Below are 16,024 nucleotides of genomic sequence, written 5' to 3'. Positions count from 1 at the left end.
GGAATGAATCCTCTTTTCTTTCCAAGCTGGGAAAATAATTTTTAAAATATTTGCTCCTTTATGAAACTCAATGCATAATTCCTTCTTTTTTTCCCTATTAAGAAAAGTGCTACAAAATTACATAAAGTAATTCTTCCAATATATTCAACTGAAAAAAAGATTCCTACTGATTATTCACAGATGTGTCTAGTTTCTTCCTACACTAAAAGCTAATTGTAACACCCAAAGTATGAAAAAGAAACTACCTCCTGTCCCAATGCCACATCAGTAGCAGTGAAAACTGTACCAGAAGCCCTAGGGGGGAAAAAGACACAACCAGATTTAAGGTTTCTAAATCACTGTCATTTATATATCTAAAAACTTTATACTCAGAACAATTACAAAAGGATTAAAGTACACTTAAGACTTAAACATCTTTTATTTATCTGTTTATTTTGAGAGAGGGAGAGAGCGCACACACACCAACATAAGTGAGCACGAGCCGGGGAGGGGCAGAGGGGGAGAGAGAGAGGATCCCAAGCAGGTTCCGTGCTGTCAGTGAAGAGCCCGGCCAGGCTCAACCCCATGACCATAAGATCATGACCTGAGCTGAAATCAAGAGTAGGATGTTTAACCAACTGAGCCACCCATGCACCCCAAGATTTAACATGTTTATTTTTTATTTATTTTTAAAAAAAATTTTTTAATGTTTATTTTTGAGACAGAGAGAGACAGAGCATGAACGGGGAAGGGTCAGAGAGAGAGGGAGACACAGAATCTGAAACAGGCTCCAAGCTCTGAGCAGTCCGCACAGAGCCCGACGCGGGGCTCGAATTCACAGACCGCGAGATCGTGACCTGAGCCGAAGTCGGACGCTTAACCGACTGAGCCACCCAGGCGCCCCTAGACTTAACATGTTTAAACAGGAGTAAAAGCAAAACAAAAGGGGGAAAAATAAGAAAAAGGTAATCCCTGTGGCCAAAACTTATGTTAGAAATTTGTCATAAAAAGAAAGATAAAAGTGATAGATACTCATGGATCCATTTCCCTGCTTACGAAACAAAAAAACTACAAATAAATTTGTAATGTCCTTGTGTGCACTTTACAAAGGCATCCTCCTTTCTCCCAAAAGTAGTCTGTATTTGATGTGCACCATTTCCAAGCACATTCCTACACTTTAATTATAAAGGACATAGGTGTGTATCACTATAAAATACATTTAACATAGTTTTTAAATTTCTTATTAAGGGTTTAATTTTATAGATTTTTCTGCAATTTTTAAAAAATTTTTTAAATGTTTATTTTTGAGGGAGAGTAAGAGCATGAGCAGGGGAGGGACAGAGAGAGAGGGAGGGAGAGGATCCAGAGCAGGCTCTGCACTAGCTAATAGCAGAGTTGCCTGATGGGGAGCTCAAACTCACAAACTGTGAGATCATAATGTAAGCTGAAACTGGACACTTAACCAACTGAGCCCCCATGGTGCCCCATGTGATTTAACGTTAATTCAACAATGGATTTGGGATAGGTGTTATTCATTCATAATAATAATTATTTATATTATTCAATATAATTTATCCATTATCATGCTCAAGAATATTAAGATGATTTTCAATTTTTGTTATTAAACCAGTGATGCAACTAAATTTAGTTGTGTTTGTTAAAATAATTTAGACAGAGAGTATAAGCAGGGGAGAAGGGCAGAAGGAGAGAGCGAATCTTAAGTAGGCTCCACATTTAGTGAAGAGCCCGACATGGGGCTTGATCCCACTACTCTGGGATCATGCCCCTAAATTTAGCTTTTTTTTTTTTTTAAAGTTTATTTATTCTGAGAGAGAGACAGAGAGAGAGAGAGAGAGAGAGAGAGAGAGAGAGAGAGAGAATGTGTGCACACAAGTGGGGGAGGGGAAGGGGAAGAGAAAGAAGGAGAGAGAGAATCCCAAGCAGGCTTCCAGCTATCGGTGCAGAGCCCCATGAAGGGCTGGAACCCACAAACCCTGAGATCATGACCCGAGTTAACATCAAGTCACTCACTCAACCAACTGAACCACCCAGGCACCACTTAAATTTAACTTTTAAAAAGAAATTCATATATACAAACAGATTCATAAGTAAGTTTTCAAAAAAGACTTAAGTTCTCTTTCTAAATTCACAGAATACTTTTCCAGTGATTAATAACATTAAAAATTGAAGATGGTTGGGGCACCTGGGTAGCTCAGTTGGTTAAGCATCTGACTTCCACTCAGGTCATGACCTCACAGTTCGTGAGTTTGAGCCCCATATTGAGCTCTGTGCTGACAGCTCAGAGCCTGGAGCCTGCTTCAGATTTTGTGTCTCCCTCTCTCTCTGCCCTTCCCCCACTCATGCACACGCACTCTCTCTCTCAAAAAATAAACATTAAAAAAAATTAAAAATTTAAGATGGTCATTTGCTCCCAAGCAACAGAAAAAAAGTGTAGTTTAAACAAAATTTTTTTTGGCATTTATTTTTGAGAGAGACTGTGAGCAAGTGGCGTAGGGGCAGAGAGAGAGAGGGAGATACAGAATCCAAAACAGCTCCAAGGCTCTGAGCTGTCAGCACATAGCCCGATGCAGGGCTGGAACCCACGGACTGCAAGATCATGATGAACCGAGCCAAAGTCGGTGCTCAACCGACTGAGGAGTCCCAAGTATAGTTTAAAAATACAACTTACTGGGGGCGGCTGGGTGGCTCAGCCAGTTAAGCGCCAGCCTTCAGCTCAGGTCATGATCTCACAGTTTGTGGGTTTGAGCCTGGCATTGGGCTCTGTGCTGACAGCTCAGAGCCTGGAGCCTGCTTCGGATTCTGTCTTCCTCTCCCTCTGCCCCTCCCCCGCTTATGCTCTCTTTCAAAAATAAACATTAAAAAAAATGTAAAAATGACAAATTACTGGACAAAATCAGGGTATCAGACTCAAAAACCAATATTCAGTGATGTGATTAAATACATGCTTTTATTGCTTATAATCTTGTAGTAAATGTTCTTATTATCTTTTAAATGTATTTGATGGGCAGGGCAATTTCCCCATCTAATCTCTTAACAACCAATGGGAAATAACATTCAAGAAAAAGCAATGTAAGATTATTGCTAAACGGCACAAGTTTTTAGTAGCATGTAGAAATAAATGCACTACTTACAAGAATACCACTCACAGAATACTGTAAGTGTTCAATGTCAACAGGCAAAAAAAAAAGAGGTATCATACTGTATACCCAAGAATTATTAAATATTGTATAATATATTCATGAATACTTACCCTTGCCCAATTTTTTCATATCTTGTGTATTTTTTCTTAGGGTCACCTATGCTCACAATAGTTCCTATTTTAAACAAAAAACAAACAAAACACTGGAAACTCAGTCAAGTATTTTAAATTTGTAAACTAATTCCATCATTATTCCTAATAAACTCTACTGATTTTAGAACATTAGCTTTCAAACATAACACTAAATTTTAAAAATAATGTATGTTTCAAAAGCAAAACACTAATGAAACTTATCAGAAGCAAGAACATATTATTTACATTAGGTTGGACCTCCTAACCAATGTCTTAATTATCCTATCACTTTCTCAAAAATAAACACACTTTAAAATGACCAACTGTGTTAGTCTGCCTAAGAATGTAAAAGGTTTTCAGGATGTCTTAATGGAATTCAGTCTTAAATGGAAAATTCTTGGGTAAGGATGAGTATCCTTTAATACACTGAAATGTATTAAACTAATGATAAGTTATGAAACTACTTACTATCAGAAATAATACATAAATGATATCCAAGTGAATAAACCTAAATGGCTTTTCTGACTCTTCCCATATATCTTCTACCTTCCAATATATTTAGAAAGCCACTTATTACTATAAAGATTACTTTAGTATGAACTAATCATATATCTGTTTTAGGAAGGTTCACAAAGTCACAACTAATGAACAGTTTTAAAATCAGGATTTGGATATAAAACTATAATTTATATTCTTACTATCATTAAGTCAAAACATGAGAAAACCACACAAAGTCTTCACTTGCTTAAGGTAAAAGGAGATAGGATCATATCAAGGAAACTCACACAAATAATCCAATTTTATATAGGTACCCAATCTTAGGTCTAGAGCTACTATAGCTGTAGTATTTTTCCTTGATCCCTCTCTATATAAAGTGCTCTTTATAACTACAGCTGTTGTAGACTTGCGACCAGACATTACTGCTACCCTCTCCCTGGCACTGTGTTCATTATTTCCAATGGTTGATTCAGGCCAATGGCAGCTGATGGATTTAAAGGGAGAAGAGAAAAAAATATATTTAATGTTTACACATATATCTATACAGGAATGCCATATTGTTTAGTTATTTGGGAACATTTTGTATTTTCATACTGAGAAGCTAGAAGTATGCATAAACATAGACAAATTTCTTTCAATAAGGTCTCTAATCATGAGCCTTAGATTTGGCTCTTTGGGAAAAAGTACTGCTCCCAAAGGTACTGACCATTGCAAAGACATTACTCAATAGTCAACACATAATAAACAAGCAAATTAGAGTATGACTGGCTTCAGGAGATTTTAATTAAAGCTACTGTTCCTAGAAGAAAACTATTTTTTATGTCTTAAGCCAAAATATAAGGTATAAATTAAAACCCATCTGAGCCAAATGTTTCAAGAACTATTAGCAATTTAAGAATAATGTAAAATGTAGGTAACATACTTAATTTCTCCATAATCTCTTCATCTGTCATTTTGGTCTTCTTTTTCTGTTTGTCAGAAGACTTGGCACCACTATCAACATTAGAATCACCAACTGGTGCAGGAATAGGGTCAATTACAGACCGTGTATAAATCTGCAGAGAGAGTCAATAACGGAGATCTGAGGAAAAATACTTTTAGGTATTCTTACTGGCACACTATTCAGTTCTTTGACTTAAGATACATTTTTTGTTTGTTTTTATTTTATTTTCATTTTACAGAGAGTGAGAAAGCATTCACAAGCAAGCAAGGGAGAGGGGCAGGGGGAGAGAGAACCTTAAGCAGGCTCCAGCATGGAGCCCAATGCAAGATCGTAACCTGAGCCAAAATCCAGTCGGTTGCTCAGCCAACTGAGCCACCCAGGTGCCCCTCAATTCTTTGATTTCTAACCAAAACTAATTTTCTCCAGTTGTTCTAAACAATGAGAATATTTTCAGATTTGTCTTAGTAACTACTAATTCTCACAAAAACTTTTACCCAAAGATGATTTCTACTATTTCATTTTAAGCAGCCGATTCTAGGAGGTCAACAAAGAAATCAGAGGCCTCTCTCATTAGATCAGGATCCAGTGGCAGTCCTCAGAGTCCTTCCTGCCAAGTGTGCCAGCGTTCCACAACACGGCACCTTCCCCACACTTTCCCTTGTGTTAGTATAGGGGGAGGCAAAGGACTCTTTCTGCCTCTATCTGAGGTCATTAAATTCTCCCATATCCGGTAGGGAATTTCACTCACAGCAGCCTCCTGAATGACATCAAGACCTTGAGAGAAATGTAAAATGGGAGATAATGTACACAATCTGGGTAAGAAGTTAAGAGTTAGGTTTTAGATACAGTAGTTATCTGCATTGAAATAAACAGAGAAAGGGAAATAGATGAATTCTCTGGAAGAGAAGGTGTAATATAGAAAGAAAAAACAATGAGTATTTTAACTTTTAAGGAAGTCATTCAATTTAAGTTTTCAAAAAAAATCAGTTTTTTGATGAGTGGATTTTAGGTAAAGATCTCCTAGTCAAATTTCCCCATACTGAGGGCTTTTGAAAATTCATCACTGGAAGTCAAATACAGACTGCCTTTTTTTTTTTTTTTAAACACACATGCCCAGACACCCACAGTCCAATTAATAATCAGACACGCACTGATTTTGTATGATCCGGTCGTGGGGCAATAACAGGAGGGGCAGCCTCTTCATCATCATCATCTTCCTCTGTTACTACTGCTGATGTTTCTGACCCCTTGGTATTCAGCTGTATTAATCACATGAGCAAAGTTAAGGAAGATACATCAAATACAACAATATGTTAAAATAGGACTCTCTTTTTAACATACTTGAAAAAATGTATTTCTTTAACACCTCATTTCAAAATGATAAAACCTCACTGGTTCTAATATAATCACTTAAAGAGTAAAGGCAATTCTATAACTTACAGAAATTGAGTTTATGAAATAAATGTTTACAGTAAATATCAAGTTTTCTTAGAAGAAAATTTATACCTTTTATATGAAGAATTTTACACCCTTTAAACAAGTCCTAAAAGGAAATAATCACTTTATTTGTTAAGACCAAAAACAAAGATCCTCTAGGCTTTACATAAGTCAGAGTCATTTTTGGTCATTTTAAACAGCCAGATTATCACCATAAAAAATGGTGGCTAATCAAATAAAGGAAGACGATAACCTTTATACAGAGTTTATTATTATATGCCAGATATGTGCTAAGTAGGTACTTTACATATTACCTCATTTAGTCTTCATAACTCTAGGAGACTGTTTCTTCCCAATTGAGGAAATTCTATTTACTTAATATGGCTTCCTTATTTGCTTAATCAAGCATCTAGCTTAAAACATATTTAAAATAAATAAATAAATAAATAAATAAATAAATAAATAAATAAATAAATAAATAAGACATGTTAAGTAGTTCTTTTTTTCTGGTGGCTGTAATTTATTTTAGAAAGCAAAATAAAAACTGACATTTGTTTTTGGTAACTTAAGTTAGAAAAAGAGTTACAAGAAGTAACGTATTAACTTACTCCTGGTGTTCCAGAAGGGAAGCCATCTTTCTCTGAATGTGGAACAGAAAATAATGCTAAGTCAACAAACTCAAAAAATAAAACAACTTCTATATAATAAAGAAAGAAAATACAAAGCAGAGCAAGTAAAATGTTCTTAGACTGATTTCAAGTTGAATTAAGTCTTCAGAAAAATGACAGTATCAATATTCAAATAAGAATTTACACAAGATTGTGCTAAAAAAATCTCAAATCTTAATGGAACTGTAAATTTACTAAAAATCACTGATGTATATACTTCAAATGGGTGAATTTTATAGCATGTGAACTATGATTTTAATAAAGTTATTAAAAACATATCTGAAACTAAACTTGTCAAAGTGTAATTAAAATAAAACAAATTTATTCATAGCAATACTTTCCTCAGTAAACTATCAGAAACTTAAAGCTACTATTCAGACAATGGCAGTTGTACAAAGGGAAATTTTTTTTTTAATGTTTTTTTTACTATTCTTGAGAGAGAGAGAGAGAGAGAGAGACAGAGCACAAGTGGGGGAGGGGCAGAGTGGGACAGAGACACAGAATCTGAAACTGCTCCAGGCTCTGAGCTGCAAGCACAGAGCCAACACGGGGCTTGAACCCACAAACCACGAGATCAGGACCTGAGCGGAAGTTGGAGGCTCAACCAACTGAGCCACCCAGGCACCCCAAGGAAAATTCTTTTTTTAATGTTTATTTATTTTTGAGACAGAGGGAGAGAGACAGAATGAGCAGGGGAGGGGCAGAAAGACAGGGAGACAAAGATTCAAAGCAGGCTTCAGGCTCTGAGCTGTTAGCACAGAGCCCCACTTGGGGGCTTGAACTCACCAGCTCCAAGATCATGACCTGAGCCGAAGTTAGACGCTTAACTGACTGAGCCACCCAGGTGCCCCAGGAATATGCTTTCTTTTTGACCAAAATTTATGTCAAGAATTTTCCTTTGGGGCGCCTGGGTGGCTTAGTTGGTTAAACCTCTGACTTCAGCTCAGGTCATGATCTCACGGCTCATGTGTTGATCTGTGCTAACAGCTCAGAGCCTGGAAACTGCTTCTGATTCTGTCTCCATCTCTCTCTGCCTCTCCCCCGCTCATGCATGGTTTCTTTCTCTCTCTCTCTCTCTCTCTCAAATATAAATAAACATTAAAAAAAAATTTTTTTAAAAATGAGAAAGCATATTCCTGAAGGCAAAACACAGTTCATTAACATTAAATGTCAAAATATTCATTCTGGAGTTTAGAAAAGCAAGTTTTGTTTTGTTTTACTTTTCAAAAGGCCCAGGGAAATTTACATTTTTTATACATATGCATATGTAATAATATATAATATGTGAGCACATTATGCATATATTAACATGTTATTTAACATATATTAATATATTACCATTATAAATTAACATAATATACAAAACATACTTATATATTATATAAATAAGTGTAACTTATAAATGTGATTATATTAAAGGTATATATTTAACATGACTTTAACATATATATTAAAGATATATATAGGGTGAAAAGAATATACCATTTTCTGGTCAAACACTGATTTAAAAAAATACTAATTTACACAGACTTACTAGCTGATACAAAAGTTCCAGGGACAAGTCTGACCTTTTGCTAAGGATAAAAAGGTCGAGATCTAGGTAAAAAAGTCAAGATCATTTGGCCAAGTGGTCTCTATTTCTTCCTTGAACATAGCCCTTATTTCTGTGAAAATGCAATCAAATTAAGTACAATTAATTAAAACTACATGGGTGAATTTTAGCTCAATCATGTTTTTAAAAAGTACATGTATGGAGGTGCCTGGGTGGCTCAGTCAGCTAAGCGTCTGACTTTGTCTCAGGTCATAATCTCTCGGTTTGTGAGTTTAAGCCCTGCGTCGGGCTCTGTGCTGAGATGACAGCTCAGAGACTGGACTCTGTGCTTCAGATTCTGTGTCTCCCTCTCTCTCGGCCCCTCCCCCATTTGCATTCTGTCTGTCTCTCTCAAAAATAAATAAAACATTAAAAAAAATTTTTTTAAATTAAAAAAATTTTAAAAAGTACATGTATGACTTTAGGGGTCAGAGAAACATATTAAATGACTCCCTGGGGATGTAATTAGCAAAATCCATTGGAGGAAATAGGACCCATGATCCTGTTTCTTCAACAAATAAAATGCAAGGAAAAGAGAATCTAAGAATAAGTGTGAAGAAGCCTAAATATCGAAAGAGATTCAAAAGATACAGTGATGTATGGACTTTATTCTGATCCTGATTTGAACAAATAAAGTATTTTTAAAAATCCACTATACTCCAATTCTTACCAAATGATTTTAATTCCAAGGTATAAAATCTTTAAGTTCTAATGCTTATTTTATATTCATATATTTTTGAACCAATTTCAAATTTTTGAATGACTTAAACATTTTTTTACTTCATAGTCTGTGTGTTTAATATAGGAAAACAACCCTCCTCCTGTCCCACTGACAATAAATATATTTCTAGTATGAACATGCCTATAAATCAGCATCTTTCTCTTCTATTGCTGGGAGTCATTCAAAAGCAGTGACAAGAAAAAACAAACAATAGGCCAAAACATCCACTTTTGTCAAAACTAAGAGAATAGCATACTCCCCAGACTCCAAATTATGCATGAGAGCTGCTCCAATCAGTTTACAAAAGGCAGTTCTAGAGCAGGGGAAAAAGTAGAGACAAGAACCATAGCTTAGGTTTTTATTTTTCCAGAAGCAATCTTTTTATCTAGGTGTGCTTCAAAATTCTGCAATCCCATTTGAATCAGCCTTTTACCATTGCTGGACATCTTACCAGGAGGAGTAAAGCTCAGATATTTCTGCTTCACCGTGTTGGAGTCATAGAACTTTAAGACATCCAGCACGGCCTGAGGATTCTTCTTTTGCTCTAGTTTGGTGATATTGGAGGTCTGTAATAATCGAGCCCACTGTTCTGGCATGCCCTAACAAAAAAGATATTAAGAAATAAGTGGTTTTGAGTTGCAATAATAAAATCAACTTCCAGAGGAAAATGACAAGATACATAAAAAACAAGTCAATCTACATAACTGCAGGCCTGACTAAATTGTAGGTCTTATTTTTCTAAAGGTCAATTTTTCTAAATCTATTTTGCATAATTTTAACTAATGAGCTCAGCTCCCTAGAAGAAAGATACATCCAACCACAAACACTTTCATAAGAGAAAAGCACTAAAAGTTCACAGTTAACATGTGGACAGAAAAGTTAACTTGAAACATAAATGATGCAAGGAAAGGTTTAAGTGCAGGGACATAAACGAGTCCCAATCTGGTAAACTTACAGTGAATTCTCCAGTAACTGCATCAAAGCCAACATGAATGGTGTGCTCAAAATCAGATGGAGGAGAAATTTCTGGCCGTTCCTTTTCTTTCTTCTTACTTCCTAGAGGGCATTAAAAAAAGAATCAGTCTATTTAAACAAGATTAATAAAGGTACTCATAATCAGGTTTTTCCCCAAACCAGATTAGGAACAAAGTTATTCTAGAAGAGACTTCCCCTAAAGACACTGGCTGATAGAAAACTGATAAAAGAAGTAAAGTAACCTATTCTGTCATCAAGCAGAGGTGGGGACAACCAGACAATGGCCTGATTAAAGAGGTACAAAGACTGACCCAGCACTGGGCCTGAATAAAAGAGCACAGGGCAGAAGACACAGCCCTTTAGAACACTGGTTCTCATAAAAGCCTACACTTCAGTTCACTGAGCAAACTAGAAAACAATGTCTATTTCCATCAGGCTATCTTCATCCCAAAAGAACTTAACATTATTATGATGGTATAGACAAAGAGTCTATGCACATGCCTCTTGTGCAACACTAACCCTTCCTTTTTATAAGGTTAATAACTGTTACATCTTAACACTTTCCAGTGTTTCTGTGGTTGTACCAATTATTTTTGCTACATTTCTGACACACATCAGTAATATTCTCTGTAATTTAGGGCGCTTGGGTGGCTCAGGTGGTTAAGTGTCAGACTTTGGCTCATGTCATGATTTCATGGTTCGTGGTTCAAGCCTAGTGTCAGGCTCTGTGCTGACAGCTCAGAGCCTGGAACCTGCGTTGGATTCTGTGTCTCCCTTTCTCTCTGCCCCTCCCCCACTCATGCTCTCTCAAAAATGAAAAAATGTTAAAAAAAATATTCTCTATAATTTAAACACATCTGTTCCTCCCTACCCCTGCCACCCCCCCACCTCCCACCTGCCTTGCTCTCATATCCTGCTTTAATCTGCAGTTTATGCCTAGGCTTCTGGCCTAGCTATTGTCCTAGGACATTCCTAAACTTTTACCCTGTGCTAGAATCTATTTTCTGGATTATTCTGTTTCCTTCTTCTTAGTTTACCCCTTGATAATTTTTGACTATATATATTTAGGTTGAAAATGTTCCCCCCCCCTTGGAATTTCTTCTAATTTCCAGCGTTGCTATTTAGAAGGCCAATGCCATTCTGAACCACTGTGGAAAATCAACTATCCAAATATGCCTGAGTCTATTTCTAGATGCGCAACTCTGTTGCAATGATCTCTTTACCTTTGTGCCAATACCAGCCTGCCTTGACTACTGTAGTTTAAAAATAAACACTTGAAACTACATAGTATAAGCCTTGCCACTTTTTCCTTTTTCAAAGTTGTTTGGCTATTCTAAGTCCTTTGCAATTCCATGCAAATTTTACTTAAGTTTTTAAATGTCTATTTAAAAATTTTTTAAAATGTTTTATTTTAGGGGCGCCTGGGTGGCTCAGTCGGTTGAGCGTCCAACTTCGGCTCAGGTCATGAACTCACAGTCTGTGAGTTTGAGCCCCGCGTCAGGTTCTGTGTTGACAGCTCGGAGCCTGGAGCCTGCTCTAAATTCTGTCTTCCTCTCCCTCTACCCCTCCCCCATGCTCGCACTCTGTCTCTCTCTCAAAAATAATGGAATAATCATTTTTTAAAAATGTTTTATTTTAGAGAGAGAGAGCAAGCAGGGGAGATGCAGAGATAGAGGGAGACAGAGGATCTGGAGTGGGCTCCGTGTTGACAGCATAGAGCCCGATGTGGGGCTCAAACTCACCAACCGTGAGATCACGCTCTAAGTCAAGTGGGACACTCAACCAACTGAGCCACCCAGGCGCCCCTATTTATTTTTTATTTTTGAGAGAGAGCACAGTGCACATGCGTGTTGAGTGGGGTAGGGGCAGACAGAAAGGGAGAGAGAGAATCCCAAGCAGGTTCCCAGCTATCAGCCAGAGCCTGACACAGAGCCTGATCTCAAAACCATGGCATCATGACCGGAGACAAAATCAAGAGCCAGAGGCTTAACCATCTGAGCCACCTAGGCATTCCTGTGTGCAAATTTTAGGATGAGCCTGATAATTTCTACAGAAAATCCTCCTCAGATTTTGATTGGAATTGCACTGAATCTACAGATCAATTCAGGGAGAACTGATTTCTTAACAATATTGAATCTTTTAACTGATGAAAAACAACAAATCTCTCCATTCATTTAGGACTTCTTTAACTTCTCTCAGCAATATTTCAGTTACCAGTGTATAGATGTCACTGCTTCTGTCAGATTTCTGCCTCAGTATTTAAAAATTTCTGTTGCAATTGCAATAGTACAACTTTTTATTTATTTATTATATAACTCCAGGCATTGGTGGCTTTAATGGCAAAGCCAGTTAGTGAAGGAGTGTTCTTACAATGCAAGATACTAGCACTTACTGAACTTTGAAAAGGTTTTCTGGTTAACTGTGATAGTATGTTTTACCAGTGAAAAATACTCTTTCTCTCCTGCTAAGGCATCTTTATGTAAAAGCACTTAGTCAGAGGTCACATTTTTTTTTTTAAAGTAAACTCTATCCCCAACATGGGGCTCAAACTTGTGACCCCAAGATCAAGAGTCACATGTTCTAGTGACTGAGCCAGCCAGGTACCCCACAAATGGTACAGCTTTTTAAATTTGGTTTTCAACTGTTCATTGACAGCACAGAGAAACCCTGATATAGAGCTTATACCTGGAACTTTACAATGTCTACTTTTTAGTTCCAGTGACAGCTTTGTAGCTATTACAGGATTTCATATTAAAATTCAATCATGTTTTTGGTGAATAAAGGTTTACTTCTTTCTCATTCCGACATCCTTTCATCTCTTTTTCTCATCTTACCCCACTGGCTACAACCTCTAGTACACTGTTGGTCTTAAAGGAAAAACATTCTTTTTTTTTTCACAATTAAGTTTGACACTAGTGTAAGTTTTTCAAAGATGCTCTTTTTATCAGGTTAAGGGCATTTCCTTCTATTCCAAGTTTGCTGAATGTTTTTATCAGAAACAAATATTATATTCTGTCAAATGCTTCTTCTGTAACTACTGAGATGAGCATGTTTTATCTTTCTTATTTTGTTAATATAATAAATTACATGGACTGATTCCCAAATGTTGCACCAACCCTGCATTCCTGACATGATATCCACCTGGACAGTATGTACTATTACGCTTTTCATATACTGTGAGATTCTAATTGCTAAAATCTTGCTAAGATTTTCCATCTATGTTAATGAGAAACATTGCTTTCTTTTTTGTGATATCTTTGGTTGGGGCATCGGAGTAACGCTGGTCTCATAAAATAAGTTGGGAAGTATTCCTTCTCATTCAATTTTCTGGAAGATTATGTAGAAATGTTGACATTTCTTCCTAATGTTTGGTAGAATTCACCAATGGAGCCATCTGGGTCTGACATTTTCTTTGTGGACAGTTAATAACTACAAACTAAATTTTCCTAAGAGATAGTGTTTTTAGGTTACCCATTTCTTCTTGAATGAATTTTGAAAATTTGTGTTTTTTAAGAAATTTACCCACTTTATCTAACATGTTGAATTTGTTACCTATCATTTTTAGTATCTGTAAAAATGCCACCTCTTAGGGCTCCTGGGTAACTCAGTCGGCTGAGCATCTCTTGGTCTCAACCCAGGTCATGATCTCATGGTTCATGGGATCGAGCCCTGCATCCAGCTCTGCACAGACAGTGCAGAACCTACTTGGGATTCTCTCTCTCTGCCCTTCCCCCCTACTTGCTCTCTGAGTAAATAAACATTAAAAAAATTGTTTTTAAATGCCACCTCTTTCTTTCTCAATGTTGGTAATTTGTGTCTTCTCTCCCCACCCTACTCACCATTATGTCTGCCTAGAGGTTTATTCATTTAATTGATATTCTCAATAAGTCAGCTTGTGGTTTCACTGATTTTTCTATTTTATTGATCTCCACTTTAATTTTTGTTACTTCTTTTCTTCTACTACTTTGGATCTCACTCACTCTTTCCTTCTAGTTTATTAAGACAGCTTTGCTTAAGTCGTTGATTTGAAATCTTTTTCTTTTCTCATATGGGTGTTTAGTGGCATAAATTTTCCTCTAAGTATTATCTTAGCAGCATCATACAGATACTGATGCTTTGAATTTTCATTGTTTAATATACTTCCTAAATATCTTTTGAGTTCTTTATTTAGAAGTAGGTTTTTTTGTTCTTATTTTACTTTTGAAATATTTCCAGAAATTTCTCTGTTACTGATTTTTAATTTAATTATATTGTGGGCACAGAATATACTTCATGTGATTTAAATTCTTCTGAATTGTTAGGTTTTAAAAATCTCCCTAGAATATGATCTCAGGATGTGTTCTGTGTTCACTTAGAAAAGAATATGTATTCTGCTGGGTGGAGTGTTCTACAAATGTCAGCTGGTCAAGGTGACTGATAAGTTTTAGCACTTTCTATCTATTTGCTCTATCAATTATTGATAAAAGTATCCTGGAATCTCCAACTGTAAGTGTACTTATCTACTTCTCCTTAAAATTCTATCTGTTTTTGCCTCATGTATTTCAAAGTCCTATTATTAAGTGCATAAATGTTTACATCTATTATATCCTCTTGATGAACTGACATTATACCATTATAAAATAACCTATTTCTTATCCTTATCCCTTAAATATTTAGAGCAGTATTTTTTGCTCTATAGTCTACCTTATCTAACATCAGTCAGTACAGGTTTTCTTTTCACCGTTAGCATACTTTAAAAATCCAAAGCAGGCTCCAGGCTCTGAGCTGTAAGCATAGAGCCCGATGCAGGGCTTGAACTTGTGAACTGTGAGATCATGACCTGAGCTGAAGATGGATGCTTAACTGCTACCCAGGCGCCCCTAACAAACTCTGCTTTTAAATTGGGGTGTCTAGACCAGTTACAATTAATGTGATTATCTATACAGCTGGGTTTAAACCCACTATTCTATTATTTGTTTTCTAATGGTCTCTATTCTTTGTTTACATTTTCCTCTTTTTCTTCTTTTGGATTAACTAAGTATTTTTTATAATTCCCTTTTATCTCCTTTGTTGTTGTTGTGTTGTTTAAATAGGCTTCATACCCAGTGCAGAGCCCATCATGGGGCTTGAACGCACAACGCTGAGGTCAAGACCTGAGCTGAGATCAAGAGCCGGACACTTTAACCGACTGAGCCACCCAGAGCCCCTCCTTTGTTGGTTTTTTAAGTGGTAACTCTTTATATGCCATAAAGTTAATCTGGGTTTTATTTATATATAGAGTTGTGCAACCATCACTGCAATCCAACCGTGGAACATTTTCATCATCCCTAAAAGAAACCTTGTACTCATCAGCAATCACTACCCATTAATCCCTCTCCCCCTACCAAGCTCTACACAACCACTAATCTTGGTCACCACACATTTGCCTATTCTGGCCATTTCATATAAATAGGACCACATGGGGGCACCTGGGTGGCTCAGTTGGTTAAGCGTCTGACTCTTGGCTCAGCTTAGGTCATGAACTAGCAGTTTCCTGAGTTTGAGCCCTGTGATGGGCTCTGCACTGATAGTATGGAGCCTGCCTAGGATTCTGTCTCCCTCTCTGCCCTTCCCCTACTTGTGCTGTCTCTGTCACTCTCAAAAGAAACAAACTTAAAAAAAGAAAAAGGACCATACAACATGTGTGTAAATGGCTTTTACTTAGTTTCTGAGGTTGATCTGTGATAGAATGTATCAGTACTTCGTTTCTTAAACACTTGATTATTTTTTCAGAGATTTAGACAAGAAAAAACATTTTCAGTGATTTTCATTCCTTTATGCAGATCCACATTTCCATCTGACAACATCTTCTTTCTGCCTGAGTGATTTGGTTTAACATTTCTTACAGTGCAGGCCTGCTGGTGATCAATTCTTTCAGCCTTTACACATTTAAAAAAGCCTG

At 36.7% G+C, this 16,024-nt stretch overlaps 1 protein-coding gene across 1 annotated transcript in view; it reads right to left on the bottom strand.

Annotated features, from left to right (window-relative positions):
• PAK2 (p21 (RAC1) activated kinase 2) overlaps positions 1-16,024 on the bottom strand; it is a 93,225-nt gene that overhangs the window by 21,971 nt on the left and 55,230 nt on the right. Inside the window, exons 3-9 of the mRNA XM_027061119.2 lie at positions 10,085-10,185; positions 9,581-9,728; positions 6,758-6,789; positions 5,864-5,971; positions 4,692-4,824; positions 3,251-3,314; positions 246-294 (exon numbers count right to left, since the gene is read on the bottom strand). Of these exons, the coding sequence (XP_026916920.1) occupies positions 246-294; positions 3,251-3,314; positions 4,692-4,824; positions 5,864-5,971; positions 6,758-6,789; positions 9,581-9,728; positions 10,085-10,185 (635 nt within the window). The remainder of the gene's footprint in view (positions 1-245; positions 295-3,250; positions 3,315-4,691; positions 4,825-5,863; positions 5,972-6,757; positions 6,790-9,580; positions 9,729-10,084; positions 10,186-16,024) is intronic.

This window comes from Acinonyx jubatus, chromosome C2, assembly GCF_027475565.1.
Source record: "Acinonyx jubatus isolate Ajub_Pintada_27869175 chromosome C2, VMU_Ajub_asm_v1.0, whole genome shotgun sequence".
Lineage (NCBI taxonomy): Eukaryota > Metazoa > Chordata > Mammalia > Carnivora > Felidae > Acinonyx > Acinonyx jubatus.
Note: the sequence above shows the minus strand (reverse complement) of the source record. Positions and strands in the feature narration are given on the sequence as shown.